The sequence below is a fragment of the Ambystoma mexicanum genome, chromosome 1p (assembly GCF_040938575.1).
Source record: "Ambystoma mexicanum isolate Mex_15411 chromosome 1p, UKY_AmexF1_1, whole genome shotgun sequence".
Classification (NCBI taxonomy): domain Eukaryota; kingdom Metazoa; phylum Chordata; class Amphibia; order Caudata; family Ambystomatidae; genus Ambystoma; species Ambystoma mexicanum.
Window position 1 is genome coordinate 297,633,199 of NC_090921.1, and position 27,044 is coordinate 297,660,242.

The 27,044-nt window shown below is 46.5% G+C and overlaps 1 protein-coding gene across 4 annotated transcripts in view; it reads right to left on the reverse strand.

Moving 5' to 3' along the window:
* The window catches only part of ARHGAP45 (Rho GTPase activating protein 45), a 471,885-nt gene that overhangs the window by 77,852 nt on the left and 366,989 nt on the right, over positions 1-27,044 (reverse strand). For all 4 annotated transcript variants that reach the window (XM_069647375.1, XM_069647391.1, XM_069647383.1 and 1 more), the window contains exons 4-8: positions 24,657-24,741; positions 19,336-19,408; positions 18,985-19,063; positions 1,987-2,124; positions 1,513-1,577 (exon numbers count right to left, since the gene is read on the reverse strand). In XM_069647375.1, the coding sequence (XP_069503476.1) occupies positions 1,513-1,577; positions 1,987-2,124; positions 18,985-19,063; positions 19,336-19,408; positions 24,657-24,741 (440 nt within the window). The remainder of the gene's footprint in view (positions 1-1,512; positions 1,578-1,986; positions 2,125-18,984; positions 19,064-19,335; positions 19,409-24,656; positions 24,742-27,044) is intronic.

Here is a 27,044-nt window from a genome sequence, read left to right on the forward strand (position 1 = left end):
TGAAGAAGCACTTTGATCCAACTGTGCACCTTTGTCACATGGTTTGCTTTGCTTGCTTTGCGTAGGTCCAAGGGACGTGCATATCAATCTTTTAGAGCGCCTTTGGTAGCTTTATTTGTCATTCACAGAAAGTCTGGTAGAAAGTCAGCACAACTTTATAAATTCATAGATGTTTGAGGGTCTAAAGAAAACTTTTCTCTGGCAAAACAATCATCTCCTTACCCTGGAGTCAGTGTGAATGCATGCCCTCTCATGTGCCTACCTTCTGAACCTATGGACAGCTGTTCTGGAACATTCCTTTTATGGCCTATGGCATTCATTGTGCCTGAGTGAGCTTGTCACAATATTTCACAAACAGATTGTACTTCCTGCATGCCACATTTTTGCTATAAACACTTTAGATCTCCAAAATATAACTAGAAAGGTCACTCCCTCTTCTTTCGGTGCTGAGGGAGCAATAAAACACTACAAGTAGAGAACACAGCTCACCAGGACTAAGCAGCTGTGTTTTGTAACTTTTGGCCGAAGGCATGTAGTGTAGACCTGTTACCAGAAGTACCTGAATTAGGATACAAACCCCACTAACCCAACCCTCAATCTTCTGCATACCTCACCCACACAAAAGCCACACAACCATCTCTCTCCCAGAAATACGCACACACTTTACCACACCGCATCAACAACACATAAACATCACCTTCAGCCCACAAGGTCTCGCCCGATCCGATACTAGTACCAAAGCCCAGCACTCGGTGTATACCGAGCTGAAGCTGCCAACAGCAGACCACTTCTCCCACTCTCCTGCTCCCCTCCTCCAGACTAACCATACCCGTCCTTCCTGTTTGCAGATCCGCCACAGCGCCTGGGGACCAATTCCATTGGTGACGCTGCGCTATATAAATACCTTTAACATAACATAACAATTCAGTTTTTCAAGATGCATTGTGTGAGAGTCTTGGATAAAGCAGAGAAGACCTACGTCCTTTCCTTACTTTAAAACACTTAAAAAACTTTAAGTGAACATTACTTCACAAGTCCAGTTTTTTTTCACACTATATGCCACAGCTGATAAAACATGTGATGGACTGTGACACAGGGATATGACATTTATTTATATTTCTTTTTTTCAGAGAGCCTAGTGCAGTGTGATACTATTACCGTGACGTTTAAAATGGCTTTTGCATAAACCAGGTGGTGTTGGGGGACAATGGGGAACATGAAAAGTTATTAATACAGACCGGCAGTTCGATCATATATAGAAATGAACGACTAAGTATACGTGAAAATAGGGTGACAGATTATGGGGAGCAGTGCTATAATGCAACTGGACATCTCAGTTGCCCCTTCTGGAAGTAGTAGTTGCTTCTAAATCTCGGTTTTGAAGCCTTGTACTGTGGCGAACAGCAAGTCACAAATCAAGGAAAGGTTCCTGGTCTTTGGCACGAGGTATAATATTGCAGGCAGCGCAGACCAAGAAGAAAAACCTGCTCTCCAGCATAAGAATTGACTTACCTCCTGCGTTACTGTTTGTCTACAGGTGTTCACCAGTTTCTGAAGGCCTTTGGCAAATTCCATCTCTGCAACAGAAGTGAGAGAAATGCTGACCTGTTTGTAGCCAGAGCATCTGATCCAGAGCTTCCGCTGACCCTCTTTCCACACCCTTGACCGCCATTTTTCTAGCCTCTTCATCGCCATCCCTCACGCAAGAGCAGTGCTCTCTCATTACTACTGATACCCCTTTCTACACACAGGTCCACATTGTTTCTTATAGAGGAGATCTGAGGCAGCGGGATATGTTCTTAGAGTAGAGCCGAGCTCACCCCCATCGCCCTAGTCACCGGACCAACCTCTGCAGCGCTGAACCCCTCCCTTCACCTGGCATGATCGTCATTGGCTAATTAAACATATGTTCCTTCGTGTACGTGAATCTAGGCGGAGTAGTGCAGAGCGCGCCCCTGGAGCCCGTGATCCCTGAGTCACCCTCACCTAGCGTTGTCCTCTTCTCCAGGTAGTAGATGAGGTCCTTCATGTACTTGGACATGCTCTTGGAGTAGTGCAGCGCTGCGTCCACCCCGCCCTCTGACCTCTGCAGCATGATGTCCACTTCTTCTGCTGACGGACCACCTATAGGACAGAAACAATGCACGCCAGTGTCAGTCGCATTAGGAAGTAAGGCCTCGGTGGTGCGACCAAATTCATCTGAATAGTGCAACTGATATTCCAACATTTATCATGGCATCCCTGAACTACTTTACACTACATCCTTTACACCGGTATCCCCTAAAAAAATTCAAGATAAAAAAAACATTTCAGAACCAGGAAACCAGAGTGGGCCTTAGACCGAAGAGGTGATGCCATGTAAAGCCGGCTCTGCAATCTCTCCACTGGCTCACCATGACATTCGGGCAAGACTAGCAGCATACTTTCACAAACTTCCCATCCACTACACTTCCATTGGATGCCTAAAATCAAGTCTCACTCGCACCGTGTCTGTAGTCAAATTCAAACTCAACAACTTAGAATAAATTGAAGAAGACTCCTATATTGTGGAAATGCACTGTTCATGCAATACATTTTGACCGCTGTAGACAAGCATTTAGAGCTTTGACAAGGCCCAGTGGGACCCTCCCTCTCCCATTTTTCTGTCAGGAGTCTTTTCTTGCTTTCCTACACTGTATGAGTTTTCATCTCGGTTGGATGATTCTGCAGGATCTGATTTTAGCTCCACTCTCCCCTCCACTTTTCATTCCCTCTCTCCCTCTCGCTGCTTCAGTCCTTCCCAGAAGCCTCCTCAGCCATAGCTTTCCCTTGGACTTCTTTCCCGTCTGCGTTCCCTTTTTAGCACCGAAAGACTGTAGAAAAAAATCCATTCCCCAGTTCAGTCAGTCAATAAACTGAGACAATTCCATACAAATTCAAAGCAAAAACACGGATTACCGTGAATTAAACAAATTAGAAATGTTCGAGGGAATAAAAAATGACAAAAATGACTTTCGGCTTTCACTACCCCGACAACGTCTGACAGCGCACTGCCCCTAACCCCCTTACTTACCTCTTGGTGACACACCTCGTTGTGTGCCGCCCTCTCCTGCTTCCCTCTGCAATGCCAGTTCCCTTCACTTACGTGCATTGGATCCGGATCTGCAGAGTCCTCTTTTATTTGTTCCTCAAAGTGTATTCAATAGGGAGCGGGGTACACCCCCACAACTACCGATGGCATTATAATAAAAAAGAGTGCCGGAGACCCCCCAGCAACCCCCGCAGCCCTTGTTCACTATAATGACACTGAATGTGGGATTTATTCGACATGTTCGGCTGTAGTAATTTTCGTACAGCCGATTTTCGAATCTCCCGATCTCCCATTCGTTTTTTTCTTAGATTAAACCTGCCAATACCTAAAAATACAGTTCATAAGTAAAACCAATACATACATTACATACATTATACGAAAGGATTCTAGACAAATAAACAAATAGTAGCGTACAGATTTTTAGTATCATGCAAAGCAATTTATGGATTATAATAAAATAAAGATCAATCTATATTCTAATAAAACAGCAATTGATTCAGGTGACGGCTTTCGATCAAATTTGCCAAACTATGTAAAAAACTAAAGACAGCGAAAATGACATCTTCATAGACTCTGGATTTACACAGAGCATAGGCATCGAAAAGAGAACATGGCTATATTTGAAAAAAATTGAGTAGAACCACTTCCTCCTTAGGTTGGCATAAGCTGGACAAGTAAACAGGAAATGCATTTCAGGAGGTTGAGTAGACCTCCAAAACTGCTAGTGAGGGACAGTATCCAGTTTGTGTATTTAAAGTCTTTTAAGAGTGGGGCCACGTTTAAGCAATTGGGCCATCAATTTAACGTTATCTTGAAATCTCATTCCCAGATCATCATAGTTTTGGCGTCTCTTTCCTTTAATGGCTATGTTGGTGTTAATTTTACGTGTGGCACGACAAACCATCATTATAGTTTTTTAATGGGTATTTGATAGTTTTCTTTCCTTACAAAACTCTGCGTACATGTTTCTCGGGAGGATAGCTCAGGGGCATCGTGCTCGCCTTGGAAGCAAGACGACACGGAGCAACACAGGTTCAATCCCGAGTCCACGCTTAGAAACCTCTGGGTATTAAGCGCGTTATAAATAACCAATTACAGTACAATGAGTTTTGCGTTTAGTGATTGATGGGGCATCACTGTTTGTGTTGATGTTCCTTAGAATAAAATTATTGATATATATTTAAAAGAGAAAGGGAGCGAGGATGGCACCATGGCACCCTCCACTTAAAACAAGGAATACATTGGTTCTTTCACCATACTGCCCACATTTCACTGTGGCTGAATTATTTCCATAGAGCTTTTTTATAGGATTTAAAATTTCGGGGGGAATCTTAAGATCGACTACAACATTCCATAAAATGGTTCGATCTACTGAATCAAATGCTGATTTAAAATCAACAAAAACATAATAAAAGGGTGTATTCTCATTATCTGCCCATTTCTCCAAGCATGATAGTAATAGTTTCTCGTAGACCTTGGAGAGGCAGTCAATCAATCTGATTGGTCTATAGTTTCCAAGTGTCTGCTTGTCCCCTTTTTAAAAAATGGTCACAATCTCAGCCTACTGCAGCTAGAGGGGATATCATCTAGAACATTAAAAATATTAAAAAGTAATTTAAGAATTGGCACCCAGATGTTTTCTTCTTGCTTGAATAAATTGATGGGGATCCTGTCAACTCCAGGGGTTTTATCTTTTTTTTTGCGACCGTAAAGCCTTGCGCATTTCATCCTTGGAGAAAGCTAAGGAAGCCGAAAGGATCGTCTTGCAATAAGGCTGGGGAGCTAAGAGGCTCAGTGCTGATAGCATAGAGGGTGATAAAGTGCTTGAACCAAACGTCTGTAGAGATTGAAGATTCCACCTCACGATTGGAGTTGGAATGAGATAGCATGTTGGAAACAAGATTCCAAAAAGAACAAGCATCATTGCTATCAGATGCGTTCCCATCTAGCTTCCAATGCCTCTTTTTTTTTGGTTAACCAAGTCAAGCATTCCTTAAAGCGGGAATCTGGTCAGGAAAGCTGTTGGTTTTCATCACTGTGAGTAAATTATTCTTCCGAGTCATACCATGAATTTCGTGACTTTGCTTGGTTCTTAAACAAAGTGCAGAGTTTGGTGATTATTGGGGATTATTCTGTTACTAAGGTGGATTAAAAAACGTCTCTAGATTGTGGTCTGCATTTCTCTGGGGCTGAGACTGTCTCAAAGATGGGTAGGGCAGTTTCGAGTATCGTTAGTGTTAAAATCATAATCGAAATCCACCCAATTCTCCTACGGTTATTCGAAGGAATGTTGTCAGAACATGTGGGAGGTATCTGGCTGGTTATAAAAAGAATCCCTAACTAGTTTTAAGCATACAGGGTCATGGTTGCTCTCTGCTCGTGGTTTAATCTCCAGGGATTTCCCTGCATTACAACTTGCTACGTTCAAGAAGATGTAATCGATATGACTTATCTGGGGCCCTCTTCTGAAGGTAGACGTTGCTGGGCAATCGCCAGGCAAATGGCTGTTGCAAGCCGGCATACCTAGAGTAAAGAATGTAGCAGCTCTCTCTTTAGCCTGGTGTTTTGGGGGCGGACAATCTAAAGCTGGGATATTCCAATGGAGGCCTGCTTCAACGAGCACACTATCCAAGCTCTGGATTGGTTCAATTTGTGTGTTAAAATCTCCCAGAACTATTAACTTTGTTGGAGTTTTCTTAGAGGCTATGGAATCATATTGACATATCAGAGCTTGAAGTTCATTTAGAACTGGGGTTAACATTAAAGTGCCTGCCAGAGTGGAGATAGAGGTCAAAGGATAACACTGTTTAAGCAGATAAAACTTAATTTTATAAGTCCCTAAAGGTAGTATTTACCTCTTTGATAAGTGCATGTAAGTTGTATTTACCCATACCAACAAGCCACCGCTAAGCCTACCTCTATCAGCTGGAATTGCTAGCTTAAAACAAGTTGACTATCCTTCCCTTGTTAGATTTTCAGCCGTCCATGTTTCCTGGAAACATATTATCTGGAATTGATCTAAGAAAGAAAGCCATTCTAGATCAGGGAGAATTTTGACTTCAGCCTGTGCCTGCTATGTTCGAGGATATGATTGCAAAATCGGGGTAGGACTCCACATCAAAGGGTAGGCCTTCCGGAGTGACAGGGATAGTTGTATGGGTTTCGCAATGTACATCTATGTCATCCGTGGTGGATTCCAGCGACCCTAATGAAAAGTTGTTATTGCCACGCGGGAAATTAGATGGGGTGGGTTTGGGCAAGTCGTTGTTAAGCCATGGATCCCAGTTTCCATGAAAAAACGCAAGCCAATTTGTAACCCTTCTAATGGAAATGATCTTTGTTCAATGTAGAGTAAGACCCCTCCAGCTGCCTATCCTTGAGGGTCACCTTGATGTTATCCAGCCCTGGGAACTCTGGGTCTGATAGTCTTCGTGCCTCAGTGAGTCTTCCCTGGTAATAGATAAAGATCCTTTTTTGTGCCTCAGCCTGCGTGTTACCTTATAAGCCAGAGAATCCCAGCTTTATTTAGCATCACTCATAAGTTTAGGTACTTTGATCATAAAGAACAAGTTACCAGATTTCCAGTAATGATAGGCACCAAGACCTTGCTGAGGGGGATATGAGCGTTGCTCACTGGCTTCCTTTATGGGGGAGGTCTCCACAATCTGGGACAGGGGGCAGCCCCAACCATTATAACATGCTTGCAGTCTCCCAGGAGCTTGAGTATGTCTAATATGACTGTCTTTGTTACAACAGGGATAAGCGTTAGGTTTTAGGGTCTCATGTTAGTTAATAGCATTCAAAACTGGGAGCATGGATTGCTCAGGTTTCGTAGGGCCTTATGAAATATTCTGGGTACTTTGCGTAAAACCCAGGGGGTCAAATGTAGGATTATTTTGGCCTGTTAGGGTGGTATTACCTGTTTCCTTTAATGTGTCAGTGATCTCCTTGTGTGTAGGGATAGGAGAATAATGAGATCCAAGCCCACTATTAAAATCTGCACCATGAAGGAGTGCGGCTGCCATTTTATCCACTACTGATTTTAATTCTAGAAATTTCCCAGATAAATAAGAAAATTCTTTAACAAGCCAGTGGGATGCGTCAGAGGGGATACACCCGCATTTAGGCCCCAGATCCTCTAGAGGCAACACTGGCAATGTTTGAGTGGGCATATCCCTATTGCTGTTGATAGACGATTTAAGTGGGGTGCTGCAGCCTAGATTATAGACTACATCAAGCAAACTTATGGTGTGATCCAGAACACTTGGGTTCACATACTGGCTATAATCGGTGGCTTTTGTTTGGTCTACGCGTTCTAGGGGGGTAAATATATTGGATTGGGGAATGTCCGTGTTAATTAGATCAATTTGATTTGCCTCGGATGTGGAAGTTGTTGTAAGTGAACCAAGTTCACTAACCTTTTTTTGATCTGCGGTTTCTTCTGGGGGGCAGGGAGTAACTCTTTTGGACAAGTGAATATCCAAGGTAGTTGGATCAATTTGATTTTCCTCTGATATGGGGTTTGATGTAGGTGAGATAACTAACAATACTGGGTCGGTATGGGCGTACACGACTACTGCAACTGAGAAGCTTTGCCCACTCTCCTGCTCGGCCTTCCTAGAACTTTCATCATTCTGAGTATTCTTAACGTCTATTATGACAGGGTGTGTCCCTTCTGGGGATCGGCCGAGTCCTTTTGACTTTTTGCTAAAAGGTAGTAATTGCTGCTTAGGTTCTGGAGGTAGTTGGTTTTGGAGGGGAGGTGACAGTTCCTCCCGTGCCTGTCCTATGTGCCTTCATAGGTGGCCTGTCGTTGGGGTGTGGATCTTTAAGTAAGAATTCAATACCATTTATAAGTATGTTGGCCTCCTCGATTGATGAAAGATCAAGGTTTGTAGGATCTCGATAGTAGTTTTCGTTTGTTGGCCATTCCTTGTTTTTAAGCAATTAGTATACGCCGGACACAAGTGGCCAGTATTTAAATGGGATAGAAGTGGCGATTTGGTGTCTTCAGTAACACTAAGCGACTATCTGCCCTTCACAACAGTAAACTGCCTGTTCCTATTAGCCTCTTAAAAAAGGAAGAAATCCTACAATTATGTCCAGAGTGCAGCCAAAAATAAGGGAACACTTCGTACTTTAAGTGCTAAAGTGCTTGTGCTTGTGATTCCTAATTCAAAAGGAGAATGCCATACATAATTTGTAACAGTATATCATAAAACAACACAATTGATTATTGCCTCAACGGTAAAACGGTAAAGATCAGAGCTAAAGATCGATCATAAAATCAAAACAAATCCATTCCCCTGTTGATCTCGCTTCTCTTTCCTTCTTACAGGCCCCCTATGATTCCTCTTCACATGTAGATAACAAACACAACAAACAATGGGCATCATTACTATGGCGGTGCAGCAAAAAGTGGCAGTAAAGTGGCAGTAATCCTATTATTGCCAATTTACTGCCACATTACTGCACTGGTGTAGTACAAGCTTTGGGTGTAAGGTGGATGACCTCCAACTTTTTGCTGGAGGGAAATCATTCACCTTACTGCCTGATGCCTGTGGGCTATGGTGCGGTAGTAATAAATAAATAAAAAATAAAAATAAAAACCCATCAGATTCCTTCCGTGCGGAATTGCTGCTCACTGTTAATCTGACACAAATCCCTATGGAGTCATTTGGACTCCAAATGTGGGGCCTAACACCACCATGCCATAAATTGTAATCCTGTGGTAAATCTGCGGGACCAAGTGGTGGTACCATTCCTCGATTTACTGCCAGTTTACAACCAGAATCATAATGAGACTAAATATTCCTCACCCTCTGTGTCTAGTTCAGCTCCTTAGTGGCATCTTGGCTTCCCCTCCACCTGAACCTTCCCTCTCTTCTTCCTGGGACTTTGCCCACTTTTGCTTCAGTAAAGTTTCTCTCCTATGCACTTTTTCCCTCTTTTCTCTCACTCTGATTCCTTCTCTTCATCCTCCCTTTGTCTCTGTTTATACTGCTTCTTTTCACTCCCATGCCCACACCACAACTTCTCCCTGGAGCTCTCAACCCTCTGATGTCACGCCCAAATTCTACCCGACCTGCTTCCCTTCTTGGCCTCTCCCTTTAACATTTCTCTTGCTACATCTGAATGAATACTTGCTATTATTCTTCCTCACTTGACCCTTCTCTTCCTGCCAATTTCCATGCATTCTTCCTCTCCTCTCAAAGGTCCTGTACCGCGTGATACATGCCTAAATCACATAATCCAGCACTCTATATCCTACACTCCATCAATCTGGTTTCGACCTCTTCACTCCACTGAAACTGCTTTGCGCTGCGTCCTTCATTCTCTCCTTTTCCACTCGTCATTACGGTATCCAATCATAGCATCGAATGTCGAAGCATCGAATGCCTTACCATCTAAAAAAAGCGTTGAAAAAAAGCATCTAATGCAGTTTTTTTTTTTTAAGGTAAAGGTTTTATTTTAATTGTATTGGGTTTTTAAAGGTTAAAAAAGGGGCTTCAGGGGGAGCCCCCATTAAAAAAAAATGCATTTTTTTTAGATGGTAAGGCATTCGATGTTTTGGCATTCAATGCTATGGGCCTCATTACGACCCAGGCGGTAAGTTACCGCCTGGGCCGTGACTTTACCACCATGGCGTAAACTATGTTTACGCCATGGTGGTTGGCGGACTTACCGCCCCATTCCAAGTTTGGCGGGGCGGTAAGTCCCCAATCCCCATTTACCCTTCCCCATTCCCATTCTTGCCCCATAGGGCATAATGGGAGTGGGGAAGGCGTTAATTACGCCACCGTAAATTACGGTGGCGTAATTAACTCCATGGTCCCTTAGCGCCATGGATTTTAACACCTGCTAAAAGCAGGTGTTAAATCCGCCATGGCGCTAAGGGACCTCGTACTCAGGCGGTAAGGGTCGGCGCTGTTTACGGCGCCGTAAACCCCTTACCGCCTGAGTTGTAATGAGGCCCTATGACTTTAAACCGTCATTACAAACCCTCTTCTATTCTTGTCCGCTTGGCTCTTTCCGTTACAATTCCGGGTCCCTCAAGATTCTGTTACTGACCCACTTCTTTTCTCTCAGCACACCATCCCTCTTTCTTATCTCTTCTTGCAATCTATCCAGTTGATGACGACGTACAGCTCATCCTATCATTTTCCCTTTTTTTAATGAGATTCCTTCTACTCTTTCCAGATGCCTTCTTGTAGTTTGGGCCTGCATGAACTCTCACTTTCTGTCAGGGCTACAACCAAAACCAGACCAAGACAAGGGGTGCAGAGGGGCATGGTGGGGATTGTTATGCTTAGACAGGGCGTAAGAACAGTGTCTAGAAAGTTACACCCATATAAAAGGCTGCTGTGCACCTTTTGCAGAAAAGCAGCCCTAAAAGACTATGTTTCCAAGCAGAAGCTGTCTCCTGACTACAATTCCCAGCATGCCCGGGGTCGCTATGGACCAATCAAGTGCCCAGCCGGGTGTGGCTCGTCAATGCGCATGCGCAAACCCCGAGGCACGGGGCTTGCGCTTGAGACTCCGGAAGGAGAGGACGTGCAGAGCCCAGCTCCAGCAGAATCACTCGTGAGGGGCCCAGCCCCACCGGAGAAGCAGCCCGGCCCCTCGCTCTCACAAGATAAGTCCTTTTACCCATCTTGGGAATCAGAGGGATCAGGGGAGAAGCGCAGGGGGCCATTGCTCGCCCATTCCTAGCCCCTGCGCCTACCGAGAAGATAAGTGGGCGTGTATTTTGGCGTGTCGCCATACCGCGCTTGTGTTGTTGTGGGGAAGTGAAGTGTACAGAAATCTCCGCACCCAACTAGTGTGTGTGTTCCCGCCTCCTGGGACCAGGGAGAAAAAGGCGCACAGGAGGCGAAAACACACGTGGCAACTTTCCGCGGCGGTCTGAAGGAAGACCCCTGTGGAAGATAGCGCTGGCAATTTCCATATCAGGAACTAGTGGAAAAAAGCCCAGAGGAGTGGCGTAACTTTGGCATACTCATCCGCCCGTGAACAGAGTTCGGGTGGCAGCAATGAACGTTGTGTGGCTTGAAAGTGTATGAGGAATGAGTATGAATGTTATCTGAACTCAGAGGACAAAATGTTAACTCGTGTTATTTCTTTTAGCTTGGACCAGCAGTGAAACACTACGGACCTGCCACAAGACTTGACGGCTCTACCAGGGACAGGACACTGAAAACCAGAGCTAAGTTTGCATGCTGGAAAATAATGCTTTTAGTTGTGGACAGATCTAGGTGCCTGGGCTAGACTTGTATGTAAGGTTAACCAGTGAGGGGGCCTAAGTCCGGGTATGTGGTATTGGTGTGCGAACAGCTACTTGGTACCAAGTACATCAAAAGTGTGCAATAATCAATCCTTTCCCTAAACTACCCTGTCCTATTCACAACCTCTACCCAACCCTCAATCCGGTTTCCCTAAAACGCCCCCAACCTATCCAACCAGCGAGACCCTAACCCTCCTTCCCTGCTCTGGTCCGGGTCGCCTGTGTAAGCTTTGACTTGCAGGCTCCACGACCATAGTGGGGTTGGTTGGTATTGCGTTGCTCCTGTGCCTTGGACCAGAGTGCCTTGACAGAAGTGCAAGCCCATGTATTTTCCAGGCGCCTGAGCGGTGCAGCCAACCCCCGCAGCAGTCATAGAAGAAATTGCTAAAGCCTTGCAGGATTTGCAAGGGGAGTTGGCCGCATCCAGGCAAGACTACGCTACATTGTCCGCGCAAGTGCGGAGTCTAGCTGCCCAAGCATCGCCATTACCTGGTCAACCGTCTACCCCGGTACAGGTACATTTAACCCCGGAAGCCATAGTTCCCCTCGCACCTCCTGAGCGATATGCAGGGGATCCGCAAAAATTCTCCACGTTTCTAACCCAATGTCGACTCCACTTTCTTACCAAGGCGTCTGCCTTTCGGTCTGCTCAAGCACGTACTGCCTTTGTGATATCATACCTTACAGGGGACGCTGCCTCTTGGGTGAACCCTTTGGTTCAAAAAGACGATGCCGTCCTATATGACTGGGATGAGTTCCTAGGGGAATTCGAGAAAATCTTTATTCGACAGGCAGCCACCCTTTGTAAAGATCGGGAATTGTTGAGTTTAAGACAAGGCAATAGGGAGCTGGTGACTTATGTCACGCAGTTCAATCGGCTGGTGGCAGAAGCTGAATGGCCTAGGGAGAAAAGGATGTCCCTATTCTATCAGGGATTGAAAGATGAGTTAAAGGATCTTATAGCCCAGGTTGACCCACAGCCAAGAGAGTGTGCGGATATGATAAACCTGGCCTTCCGTCTCGACCACCGCATGGCGGAAAGGCGGGGCGATAAGAGAAGCGGAGAATCCCGTCCTGTACCACGGTTAGATCAATTTAAAGGATCTCGTGGGATGGTGGACAAATCTGAGGGGGATGAGCCGATGCAAATAGGTTCAATTCGGGGCCCCTTAACAAAGAAAGAGAAAGAGCAGAGAAGAAAAGACGGGGTCTGTATGTACTGCGGTAAGGCCGGGCATTTCGTTTCCGAATGCCCCGCCAAGCCAAAAACCCAGGGAAACGCCTCGGCTCGCCGGTAGTGGGGGTCACCCGGTCGAGCCTAGTAGATAGCAGGGCCCCAATTGCAGGCTATTCAAATTATGCCCCATACATTACTCTGAGAGGTTGCCTAGAGTTCTTAACAAAAAGGGAACAGGTTACCCTGTTAGTGGACTCGGGAGCGACCGGGAATTTTATCGATGCCCAGTTCGTGGGTACATTAGGAATTCCGGTGCAGTGTAAACCTAAGTCAGAACCGGTACACGCAGTGGATGGTACCCCCCTTAGTTCGGGTCCCGTTACTCATAGTACCTGTGTTATGACCCTTCAGTGTGGAGATGGGCATACAGAGAAGATTGCCTTTGACATTGCCGCCTCGCAATTTGGGCTTATCCTGGGATTGCCGTGGTTAAAGAAGCATGATCCCCACATTCAATGGACCACAGGGTCGATTAATCTGAATTCTCCATATTGCAGGGAACACTGTTTAGAAAAGGTTTTGTCTGACATACGCACCATCAGCGTTGTTAATAGTCAACCAGAGGTACATCCTGAAGATCTGCCCCAAGAGTATGCCGACGTTGTAGATGTGTTTAATAAACAGGCTGCTGAGTCTTTACCCCCACACCGGTCCTTCGATTGCCGGATAGACCTGGAGCCAGGAGCGGTACTGCCATGCAGCCGCATCTACGCTTTGACCAAGGCTGAAAATGACCACCTCCGGGAATATATTGCATCCAATCTCAAAAGTGGCTTTATCCGACACTCCAATTCTCCAGTTTCGTCACCTCTGTTCTTCGTACCGAAGAAGTCTGGGGAGCTCCGGACTTGCATAGATTACCGCGGAGTGAACCGGATAACCATTAAAAACCGTTATCCGCTCCCTTTAATCCCCGTACTTCTTGACCAAGTTAGGGATGCGGTCTTCTATACCAAGTTGGACCTTCGAGGCGCATACCACTTAGTACGGGTGCGTGAAGGAGACGAGTGGAAGACCGCCTTCCGAACCAAGTTCGGATTGTATGAATACCAGGTCATGCCATTCGGCCTCTGTAATGCCCCTGCCGCCTTCCAACACTTCCTGGATGAGGTACTCAGAGAATATCTGGACGTATGTGCCGTTGTGTACATCGACGATATCCTCATTTATTCCGGCAGCCTCCAGGAATATGTCCAACACGTACGCGCGGTGTTGCCGAAATTGCGAGAACATCGTCTCTACGCAAAACTGGAAAAGTGCGAATTTCATCGTACCTCTGTGGAGTTCTTAGGTTATTTTATAACCCCAACCGGCGTACAAATGGATAGTAAAAAGGTGCAGGCGATTTTAGATTGGGCACCTCCGGCTAATGTAAAAGAAATACAATCCTTTTTAGGGTTTGCAAACTTTTATAGACGCTTTGTTAAGAATTTTTCAGCATTGGTTACTCCAATCACGAAGCTTCTCCGTAAAGGTTGCCCGTTTGTTTGGGATGCCTCAGCCGAGCAGGGATTTCAACAGCTCAAAAAGGCCTTCACCGACGCTCCGGTACTGAAACATCCAGATTTGTCCAGACCATTTGTGGTTGAAATGGATGCCTCCAGTTATGCTTTGGGGGCCGTCCTGTCCCAAAGAGATCCCACGACGGGTTTGTTACATCCGGTGGCCTATTATTCGAGGAAGCTGCTGCCAGCTCAGGTGAATTATACCATCGCCAATCGAGAACTGTTGGCAATAAAAGCAGCATTTTGTGGATGGCGGCATTACCTGATGGGAGCACGCCATACCATAACGGTAATCACAGATCACCGTAATCTACAGTTTATCAAGACCGCCAAGACCCTGAGCCCGCGTCAGTTACGTTGGGCCTTGTATTTCGCAGAGTTTGATTTTATTATTACATATAGGCCCGGAACCAGCAACCAAAAAGCTGACATTTTATCACGCTACCCTGAGTCGACATTTCGAGAGGCAAACCCTACGCACCAGTCGATAATCCCTTCCTCTCACATAATTGATGCGACCTCCGACTTCTTTGAAGATATTCAGAAGGGAATCTCTATGCAGGAACGGCACCATTGGTGCAGGCAAGACCCTCGGAACATAGTTATTGCAGGGCTTCCCTACCATGCTCATGCTCTGTACTTGCCAACCACGGCACTCCAAGAGAAGGCCATGTCATGGTGTCATGACTCGTCCCTTGTGGGTCATCCAGGAAGATCAAAAACACAAGAACTGGTGGCTAGATATTTTTGGTGGCCAAAGTGGCGACGAGATGTTCAACATAACGTATTGAGGTGTGAAGTCTGTGCCCGCAGTAAGGCCAGTCACCAAAAACCTGCAGGTCTACTGCATCCCTTACCAACTCCAGACGTTCCATGGCATACTATAACCATGGACCTCATTGTGGATCTCCCGCCGATACAAGGTCACACCTCCATACTGGTGATTGTAGATACATTTTCAAAGATGGCCCATTTTATTCCCTGCAAGGGAGTCCCAACCGCTAGTGCAATCGCGGAACTATTCTTACAAAACGTCATTCGCCTTCACGGGCTTCCACACCATATTATTACCGACAGAGGCCCACAATTCACCTCACGGTTTTGGCGTGAATTTTGTAGGATTATTGGGATGGAAGTCCATTTGTCATCTGGGTACCATCCCGAGACTGACGGCCAAACTGGGCATGTAAATCAGGGGCTCGAACAATACCTGCGTTGCTTTGCTGCAAGCAGAGAAACCACTTGGGTCCAGCATACTTGGTTAGCAGTGCTAGCCTACAATAATGCCGTAGACGCATCCACTAAAAAGACTCCCTTTTATTGCCTCTACGGGCGACATCCACGTATCCTTCCCGTAGCTGTCCCATCCTTAGGTGTGGAGTTGCCCACACTAGCGGGACAGCGAATTGAAATTGAGCAAGTATGGAAGGAGGCACAAGGTAATCTCGTTAGAGCAAAAAATTCCTACAAGCATTATGCAGACAAGCATCGCCGTGCCAGTCCTCCCTATTGTGTGGGTGATAAAGTTTGGCTATCCACCCGCAATATTCGGTTGGATGGTCCCAAAAAGCTACAGCCCCGTTACTTAGGCCCATTCTCAATAGCAAAAATCATAAATCCTGTTGCAGTCCGATTGGATTTACCATCCCAAATGAAAATTCACCCCACGTTCCACACGTCCCTGCTAAAACCTGCCCCGTATGGGACTCCCGTCAAAACCCCCTCCCCCCAGTAACTGTTCATGGAGAACCTGAATATGAAGTACGTGCAATTTTAAATTCCAAAAAAGGCACTGATGACCAAGTATACTATTTAGTGGACTGGGTGGGGTATGGACCTGAAGAGCGCTCGTGGGAGCCCTCACATCACGTTCATGCTCCAAGATTATTGCGCACTTTCCATAAGAACTATCCAGATAAACCCGGAGGGCCTACCTTCTGTGGGAGGGGGAGTGCTGTCAGGGCTACAACCAAAACCAGACCAAGACAAGGGGTGCAGAGGGGCATGGTGGGGATTGTTATGCTTAGACAGGGCGTAAGAACAGTGTCTAGAAAGTTACACCCATATAAAAGGCTGCTGTGCCCCTTTTGCAGAAAAGCAGCCCTAAAAGACTATGTTTCCTGACTACAATTCCCAGCATGCCCGGGGTCGCTATGGACCAATCAGGAGCCCAGCCGGGTGTGGCTCGTCAACGCGCATGCGCAAACCCTGAGGCACGGGGCTTGCGCTTGAGACTTCGGAAGGAGAGGACGTGCAGAGCCCAGCTCCAGCAGAATCACTCGCAAGGGGCCCAGCCCCATCGGAGAAGCAGCCCGGCCCCTCGCTTTCACAAGATCAGTCCTTTTACCCATCTTGGGAATCAGAGGGATCGGGGGAGAAGTGCAGGGGGCCATTGCTCGCCCATTCCTAGCCCCTGCGCCTACCGAGAAGATAAGTGGGCGTGTATTTTGGCGCGTCGCCATACCGCGCTTGTGTTGTTGTGGGGAAGTGAAGTGTACGGAAATATCCGCACCCAACTAGTGTGTGTGTTCCCGCCTCCTGGAACCAGGGAGAACAAGGCGCACAGGAGGCGAAAACACACGTGGCAACTTTCCGCGGCGGTCTGAAGGAAGACCCCTGTGGAAGATAGCGCTGGCAATTTCCATATCAGGAACTAGTGGAAAAAAGCCCAGAGGAGTGGCGTAACTTTGGCATACTCATCCGCCCGTGAACAGAGTTCGGGTGGCAGCAATGAACGTTGTGTGGCTTGAAAGTGTATGAGGAATGAGTAGGAATGTTATCTGAACTCAGAGGACAAAATGTTAACTCGTGTTATTTCTTTTAGCTTGGACCAGCAGTGAAACACTACAGACCTGCCACAAGACTTGACGGCTCTACCACGGACAGGACACTGAAAACCAGAGCTAAGTTTGCATGCTGGAAAATAATGCTTTTAGTTGTGGACAGATCTAGGTGCTTGGGCTAGACTTGTATGTAAGGTTAACCAGTGAGGGGGCCTAAGTCTGGGTATGTGGTATTGGTGTGCGAACAGCTACTTGGTACCAAGTACATCAAAAGTGTGCAATAATCAATCCTTTCCCTAAACTACCCCGTCCTATCCACAACCTCTACCCAACCCTCAATCCGGTTTCCCTAAAACTCCCCAACCTATCCAACCAGCGAGACCCTAACCCTCCTTCCCTGCTCTGGTCCGGGTCGCCTGTGTAAGCTTTGACTTGCAGGCTCCACGACCATAGCGGGGTTGGTTGGTATTGCGTCGCTCCTGTGCCTTGGACCAGAGTGCCTTAACACTTTCCCAGTAGGAATCCTTCCAAAACAAAAGTTCTTTATTTTTCTGTTTCACTTCCAAATCCTACCCCTCCCCTTCCTGTCTTTTCTTCCTCCTTCCATTCCCATCTCAACCTCTTCCCGAAATCTTAGTGTCGTGTTTTGCTAGACTCTTCCATTTTCTTTTCAATTCTATAATACCACCAGTGCATGCCACTTCTATCTCTGCAACTTTCGCAAAGCCCTCACCTTTCCCTTTTTCCATGCATCCAAGCATTTTCTTTCTTTTACTTCTCACGCTAGTGTTCTGCTCTGTTCATTGGATTTCCTGCCTCTCAACTCTGTCCCATTCATTCTATATGTAACTTAGCTTTATGGCTTTTCTCCGCCCACTTCTATCTCCTCTTCTCTTCTTTCTATCCCTTGGATCGCTTTCGATTTTCGGCTTTTTTTTCACTTCCTATGCATTGTCTTCAAACGCATTCTGGGACTTGTCCCCCATACCTCGCCCCCTTGGTTTCCTGTCACTTACCTCCTAGCACTCTCTGAGGGCAAGCCCATTTTCTTATCATCTTCCCCTAAACATCCACGTGCCCAGTCTCGCTTTTGCTCATTTTCATTCTTGGACCCTAAACACAGGAATGCTCTCCCCTTTGACATCCGTGCCTCTCCTTCCTTAGCTATTTTTCATTCTCGTCTTATCTTCTTTCCCATCTAACCCAATTAAAGTTTTATATTTTACTGCCAACGTTCATCAAATTTTGTACTATTGGCATCCTTTTGTTCAACACTTTGGTGAAAGCACTATATAAATCTTAATAAAACGCAAGCAGATGAAATACTAAACAACAAACTGTGCTAGTTCCATGTTCCATATAACTGACGGGCATGTTTAATAAAATCCCAAAACCAGATCCACAAATATCAGCGCACTCTGGATACCTAGATTAGCTAAATCAATGATCAGGAACTCTTAAATTGATCAGCTTGTATCTGCTGCTCCTAGTAGGCGGGCATGTGCATGACTGACACATAATGTGGCCAATACGCACTATCTCTCAAGTATAGCTTTTCAAACACTCCCCCTCAACTCTCTCCCTCCCCCCCCGACCCGCCGATGTGGTTCTTCCATGTTACCTTAATTCATGGGCTTTGTATTATCATGGATGTATTAAGTTGAGGGCCCAGGCATTCCACACCTGAATCTTTTTCTATATCAAATGTGTGAAATCAACAGGATAATGGTTCCCTCTGCTCCCGGGGCAATTAAACATTCCATGAGGCTGTTTAATAAGAGGGGATCAAGTTCCCCAATAAAGCAGGAGACACAGGCACAGGGGAGATGTAGCTTGTGCGAATCACATTTCATGTTCTACTGCCCTACCCATCATACATTTTGATATCAGGGGATACATATGGTAACTGGGCAGTACTGGGTACAGTGCTTGATCCCAGGGAATTCTGGGATACAAGGGCTCGCCATTGGGCCTCCCTTGGTGGGCTGGCTTCTCTTGTTATCCTTAAAAACACAGCTTGGTGCTCTGCATCAACATGCCCTGACCACTTGCCCAAGGTCCTGTATCCCAGTGCTCCATGACCACACAGTCTCTTGCTCACTTACCCGTCTGCAGGTAGGTGGCACCCGGCAGCACGTCCTCCATGCCGTGTCCTGGAATCCCTCCGTACAGACTTTCCATTGACTGTGGGGGTGAAGGAAGGGTAGGTTAGACAGAGGTTTAGGGCTGGTGGGACTGAGGTGCTTTATTGGGTTTGGTAGGGGATAAACAGCAAATTGTTTATGTAATAGTTAAATTCTAGTGTGCCCAGATGTTGTGTCGGAATCAGTAGATGATATAAGATTTGATATGTGCCCATTAAGTCTTAGTAGTGTGTCCTGGTGCGCAGTCTCTTTTTGTAGAAGCATCTCCGATCAGCAAAGTTTCGCTTTTAGCAAAGTAAGGTTAGGATTTACCTGCGTCTTGTCCCCTGGTGGCAGAGAGAGGAGGGTGCTACTGTCCACTTCCCCCATGAGGAATTCAGAGATTCTGCAAGGAGAGAAGAAGCATTTGGTTACTTTTGAGTATCAGGGGCATATGGACATGGCCTGGCAGAATGGGGAACTTGTAATGACCCAAACACTCCAGTTTAGTTTGAATGCGCCAGAGGGCCATAGATCAGGGAGTCACGCAGTCTCTATCTGCTCAAATGGCAAGCTTTAAAAAGCCAGGGGCCACCGTCCAGGAAGACATGTAGGACCTGGCATGCTTGACTGGAAAATCTTTAAACAGTTAAGGGCCCCAACCAGAGAGACAAGGAGGGACTGGACTGATAAAATTGGACATTTTAGGAAGCCAGGGACCCCAGCCTAGGGGCTCAAAGCATAGCTGGATGCTAGAATGGGGAATATGCACTGAGCCAGTGGGCCCAGTCCAGTCCAGGGAGTAATCGAGTAATATGTATGTGTGTATTTATTTATTTACAGGAGGAACAATGCTCTTTGGATCACAAAAGAAGGTACAATAGATAGGAAATCAGATTTGATGGGAAGCAGTGAGCTTCTAACAATGGGGAGAGTTTGAGGGACATTCTGACAAGGTTGTGGAGTGGAGTAAATGGAACAGTCACCGGGTACAATACATAAGTAAACGTACATAGATTAAGGACAATGAACATTGCACATTATTAAGTAAGGTCGGCAGTATGACCAGCTGTGCATGGGATGTGGCCATGGTGAGTGAAGTGCTAGAGTGGAGGAAGAGGAAGTGAGTGACAGAGGAAGGTTAGAGGTGAGCCAGGACAGTCCTTCCCAAAGAGAGGATGAGTGGATGAGCCGGATAGAGTTAAGGTTGGTGAAGTGTGGGTGATCCAGGGAAGTCCTTCCCAAGAAGAGGTTGAGTGCATGAGCCGGGTGGACTTATGGCTGGTGAAGTGTAGGTGATCCAGGGAAGTCCTTCCCAAGAAGAGGTTGAGTGCATGAGCCGGATGGAGTTATGGCTGGTGAAGTGTAGGTGATCCAGGGAAGTCCTTCCCAAGAAGTTGTTGAGTGCATGAGCCGGATGGAGTTATGGCTGGGGAAGTGTAGATGAGCCAGGACAGTCCTTCTACAGGAGAGGTTGAGTGCATGAGCCGGAAAAAGGTAAGGCTGGGGAAGTGGAGGTGAGACAGGGCAGTCCTTCCAAAGGAACGGTTGAGTGCATGCGCCAGATTGCATTAAGGCTGGGGAAGTATAGGTGAGCCAGGACAGTCTTTACCAAGGAGAGAATCAGTGCATGAGTCAGATAGAGTTATGGCTGGGGAAGGGTAGATGAGCCAGGACAGTCTTTCCCAAGGAGAGGTTGAGTGCATGAGCTGGATAGGGTTAAGGCTGGGGAAGTGTAGGTGAGCCAGGGCAATCCTTCCCAAGGAGAGGTCGGGTGCATGAGCTGGATAGAGGTAAGGCTGGGGAAGTGTAGGTGTGTCAGGATAGCCCTTCCCAAGGAGAGGATGAGTGCATGAGCCGGATAGAGTTATGGCTGGTGAAGTGTAGGTGATCCAGGGAAGTCCTTCCCAAGAAGAGGTTGAGTGCATGAGCTGGATGGAGTTATGGCTGGTGCAGTGAAGGTGAGCCAGGCCATTCCTTCCGAAGGAGAGGTTGAGTGCCTGATATGGATAAAGTTATGGCTGGGGAAGTGTAGATGAGCCAGGACAGTCCTTCTACAGGAGAGGTTGAGTGCATGAGCCGGATAGAGGTAAGGCTGGGGAAGTATAGGTGAGCCGGAACACTCCTTCCCAAGGAGAGAATCAGTGCATGAGTCAGATAGAGTTAAGGCTGGGAAAGTGTGGGTGAGCCAGGTCATTCTTTCACAAGGAGAGGTTGAGTGTCTGACATGGATAAAGTTATGACTGCGGAAGGGTAGATAAGCCAGGACTGTCCTTCCCAAGCAGAGTTTGAGTGCATGAGCTGGATTGAGTTCATGCCAGGGAAGCGTAGTTCAGCCAGGGCAGTTGATTGCATGAGCTGGATTGAGTTATGGCTGGGGAAGCGTAGGTCAGCCAGGGCAGTGTTTCCCAAGGAGAGATTGAATACATGAGCTGGATAGAGCTAAGGCTGGAGAAATATAGGCGAGCCAGGAAAGTCCTTCTAAAGGAGGGGATGAGTGCAAGAGTTGGATAGAGTTAAGGCTGCTGAAGTGTAGGTGAGCTAGGATTGTCCTTCCCAAGCAGAGGTTGAGTGCATGAGCTGGATTGGGTTATGGCCGGGGAAGCGTAGTTCAGCCAGGGCAGTTGAGTGCATGAGCTGGATAGAGTTATGGCTGGGGTAGCGTACGTCAGACAGGGCAGTTGAGTGCATGAGCTGGATAGAGTTAAGGCTGGGGAAGTGCAGGTGAGCCAGCTAACACAGTCCTTCTCAAGGAAAGGTTGAGTGCCTGAGCTGAAGAGGGTTACGGTTGTGGGAGGAGATGTTGGGTGTGTGCGAGAAGGAGATTGGAGGCTCAAATGAGAAGCACATTGTTGTTTTGATGAGCATTTAAGGTGCTGGGAAATGTGCAACTACAAAGAAATCTGTGACCATGGACCAAGACCATGGACAGGTGAAATAACAGCACCCAGGTTTTGGTGCCCTGCTGCACAGTGGTGTAAGGTGTAGGCATCTCCCACAAAGCTGAGGGGTACAGCAGTACAGTGCCTGTTGGAAAGTGAATGTATATGCTCCGCAGTGCTGCAACAGGACCTTTTTTCTGTTGTAAATATGGCGGTCACGTCCCCCAGGGGTGCAGCAAAACACTCCCTGGTGTAACTATAACAATCATATCCCAGAGGGGCATGACATGGCTCTCTGTCTGTTGTAAACATGACACCCACTAATCAGAGAGGTGCAGTAGGGTCCTTTATTGTAGATATGACACATACGCCCTAGAGAGGCGCAGCAGGGCCTTGGATTAGGTGTGGCAGTGGTTCCCAGACCATAGGGATTGCTGACGAGAAGGGAGGTTATGCAGCTCCTGCGTACGTGTAAGGCCCATGCCAACTGTGCTGGTGCTACTCAGCCTTTTTTGGTCCTGCCTGCAGCGTGGGTATCCCCAACATTGGAGGGGCTTTTTCGGGGTGATAGGGCTCTCTCACAATCTTGGCGGTATCCCGTCGGATTCAACGCAAACAATGCTACCACAACTTGGTCAGGCACTATTAGCTCCGGATCCCGAGTTGCGGTAAGGATTTAACTCTCAATAGGACTGTGGGGCATGCTGGGTGCTATTACTGCGGCACAATTTGTGCCACGGTAATAGCACCCCAAATGGGGAAAGAGGGGAGTTTTTTACCTCCAGCTGGAGGTTAACCTCCCACTTTCCGTCCCCAAACTCGGGATTGGGCGGAGCGGTAATGCAGCGGCAATAGCGTTACCGGTGCATTTCTCCCCCTCCGCCCAACTCCTGATGACCCCCATACTAAGGGCCCAAATCAGATGTCTTTGTAAAATTAAAAACATGTTTTTCTGAAGAGTAACAATACTTTTCATAAAAGCACCATTTTATATGAAAATAAGAATGTGGCGTACTGACGTCATGGCCTCTGATTTATGGCCTGCCAGCGACCCTAGTGGTCCTCAGTAATGAAGTGAAGACACTGCCAGGGCCTTCTCCTTGTAGAGTCCTACTTTTGCCTTTAAAAACAAGCATTGGCAAAGCCAACAGTTTTGGCTTTCCTGTAGGCATTGGCATATTAATTTGGCAAGCACAACCTGGTCATAAAATGACAGCAGGTGGAAAATGGTGTGAGTACCTGAGCAAATGATAGCAGTACCTGGCAAATGTATGTCTAAACCAAAAGCCAAAACTGTTGCTTTTTCGGTGCTTGCTTTTAACAGGTCAAAAGTGCACAGAACAGATCTAAAGCAAGTGGATGAAGGACCACTTAGTTTAGACATTTTTATCACACCAGTAGTGCATTTACAGTGGCAATGAAACTATTAACTCTCAAAAGCAATAACGAGTGCATGCCTTTACAGGAAATAGTTTGATGCTAATTCTTGATAGAAGTAGCTCAAAGAGATCCCAGGAAAATGTGTTTTGGACGGGAGTGGCAGGTGGTGGGGGGAAACAGCCACGTCCTTGGCCGTCAATGGGTGGATAAATAACCAGACAACACCCACAGGATATGTGTCCCTCCTCACATGTCACCTCCCTCCTAGCTGTGCATCAGTGTAGTAGTTCCAGCTTTTGGGTAACACTTTAGCACCAATTAATAGCCACAACTAAACGTGGAGCTAAAATATGGCATCTGTGGAGTATTGTGAACATCTACTGCACACGTCCTTACTGTACAAGCTATGCTTTTCCTGGCTGGCAGCACAGCTTTTCCGATTTATTGAAGGCTCATCAACTCTTTTGTAAATTAGAAAAGTGCCAGACCTTTAAAAGGTGATATGATATGATATGGCATTGATAACGCGTCTTTACACGATTGTTTCAAGGTGCGACGATAAAAGGGAGGGGGAACAGAGGGAAGACTGACAACGAGCCTACTGGGCCAGGTGTCATTCAGATCGCGCAAGTGCATGGGAAGGGGGAAAGGGAAAAGTGCCAGGGGGAAGGGAGAGGGGAAAGTGCAGTACATAGGATAGTAGAATAATATGATAAATAAAAGCGGCCAGATGGTGGCAAGTGCAAGGTAAGAGCAGACATAAGTGCTGGTAGGGGGACTGTAGGGATACAGAAAACAGTCCCCAGGTGCAGGGGTTGCCAGGGAGGCAGTGCAGGTGTGCAACTGGCAGGGCCTGGGCCCGAGATCAGAAAGGGTGGCCAGGTAACCAGTGCAGTTTCAGCCAGGAATTTCAGCAGGGCGGGGAGAGAGAGAAAGCAGAAGCAAAGAGGAAGGTTTTAAGGTGTTTCCGGAACCAGAGATGGCTCTCCTCAAGTTTCAGGGAGGCAGGAAGGCTGTTTCAGAGGGAGGCCCCATCTGAAGAGAGAGATCGACCACCAGCTCGTTGCTTGGAGAAGCGACTGACCCAGAGGGAGTTGGAGGCGCAAATGTGCACAGTGACACTGGTGCACGCGCTGCCCATGCAATGATAAATCAGAGACAGCTATTGCAGCTGGAAAGGACTAGAGCCACCTCAGAATGGTGGGTGGTGCTGGAAAGTGAACGGAAGAAGGTTGGCTTTCCACACTACTTTTCCATAGACCTCAGAATCAGGGCCTCAGCAATGATTCTGCATGTATGAGTAATTATGATGACATGAGAGACGCTTCTCCAGTCATGCCTGCGGCCTCCGGTGCACTATAAGAAGATAAATAAATAAATAAGCATACTCACGTGCTGCTGAACGCCACCGCGATGGTCTCCAGAGCCTTCTCAAAATCCCGCTTATCCGTCTCGCTGTTGGCCTCATAGTGGAAGCCTGAAAAGCACAAAACAGCAGCTGAAAACAGAGGCTACATGGAAACTATCTCTATATCACTGCGGGGGAGCCCCCAATCCCTTTGCGCGTGATGCTCCATCTATCCCTTGCCCTCTTGATTCGGCCACCAATAGCATGTCCACTGGCATCCTGATCAGACCATCAAATGGTCTTGTGGGGAAGGGTCGGGCCCTTGGTCCTAACGACCGACCTGGGTTTGAATCCCAGTGTTGGCATTGCCTAAGGCAGCCCTACCACACCAAACCGAATGATGGGTGCAAACAGCACTGGTGCTATTCACTATTCACCCACGATCTTATTTACAGCCGTGCGCGCCGGGCATTGTATCAAGCATTGAATAGGGAATGACAGCCGCCTTCACATTCAATAAAATAAGCACTCACTATGGGACTTTCCAAAGAGGTAGCTATTTCCAATTGAAATGATCATTACATTATTTAAGTGGCAATAGCACTATATGGTGAAACATATTTTTCTTTGCATTTCTATATGTATGTTTTAAGCATTGTTTTGCATATCATTGCAGGCTTACATTATCAACAGTCTGCCCACTTCGTACATTATTGCATTGTTGAATACACCGCGCTGGCACATCATGTCTGCTTTCCAATGTATCCGCTTAAAACATTGTTGCTGGTTTACAATAGGCCCACTGTGCACATGCTCTCCAGGTTCGGTTAGGCCCCACATCATGGCCCACAATCATTATGTTTACTTAACTGGTGAGTACCGACTTCAGTTGGGATGATAAATGTATGTGAATATGTTCTCTGTAAAGCGGTTTGGCTTAAGGCGCTATATAAATAACAAATTATTATCATTATAATTGACCGGCATGTATTACCTTGTGCTGCTGGAAAGAAGAGAGGCCAATGCTTGCCATTATGGCCTAGGTCCTCAATGGGCAGCAAGCCTGCAACCAATGGTGGACAGAGCAGTAAATACTCTGCCGCCCAAGAAAGTGACTGCTATTGGCTTGAAGGATGGCAGTGGCAGGTCAGCTGCTATGTCTAGCCTGCCTGTGAGCACTTTTGACGACCACGGTATGCGCCCAGTTTGCACCGTCCCTGTGCACCACACTTTGAGATGACAGATGCTACATGCCATGATATGCAATGTCTTGATATGTCATGATATTCTCTATCACATCATGACTTATCATGACATGTGATGTTGTGATAGGCCATGGCATGACAACAGTTATATGTCTTGATATTGTGGCCTCACAACATATGTCATAATATATCATGACTTATCACGTTATTGAATGTCGTGATATGCCCACTCATGTGTAATGATATTACATGACATATCAAGTCATGATTACATTTCATATGCCATGATATACCATGACATGTCATGAGAGATCACTACATGTCATCTAATGGTATGCCATGTTATGCCCCGTAATTATATGTTATATATGTTATGCCCTGTGATTATATGTCATGGCTCAAATCAATGTCATTCCATGATATAACACAATATATCATGATATCATGTCATGGCTTAACATTCCTAATAAGCACCCGGTATGTTGGTCTTGACAGGGTCAGGGATTTGACCCTTTCAAGAGGAGAGGGAACTCCCTCTCAACCTGTGTCAGTGGCCTTCCAAGCGGTTCACCAGGGCTAGTCCTGCCCTAATGGTGGGGCATGGGAGTTGCGAGGGACCCAGTCTCTCGCAACTACTAGTGCCTGTTTGCATGAAACGCTACTACCTTTTCTTACACCATACCTGACCAGTCGCTTTCTGTTTTTCCTTTAGGACTATGCGTGACGAATTGACTTCTGCCCTGCAGGAGTACAAGGATGTGTAGAGGCTAAAGCACCCACTCAGCCCTCACACTGCTACAAACCAAGAGCCAAATCGTAAAGGTAAAACGGGCACAGTTAAAAGGGTATGCAGTGATTTGGTCAAATAGAAAAAAACTCATGATATTTTACCTAATAAAAAATCACCTAAAAAAAGATTGATATATGGGGTTGGGAAAGGGAATAGTGGTGTTGGGGTGGGAGAAAGTATTTTAAAAAAGGCGGGGGGATTGAGGTGGGGGAACCCCCCAAAAACAACGAAAACATAATTCGATATTTTGGTATTGGCTGATTTTTATTAGGTAAACATTGATTAGTTGTTTTGTAATTCGATTACATCACATGTAATCAGTTAAGAGATATGCCTCCTTTGAATTTTGTGATAACATGGCTCAAGGGAAGGCTATACTCTCAAGAGAGGTTTGAATGTGGTTCAGTAGCAACCCAAACAGCGAAGTATAAGAATCC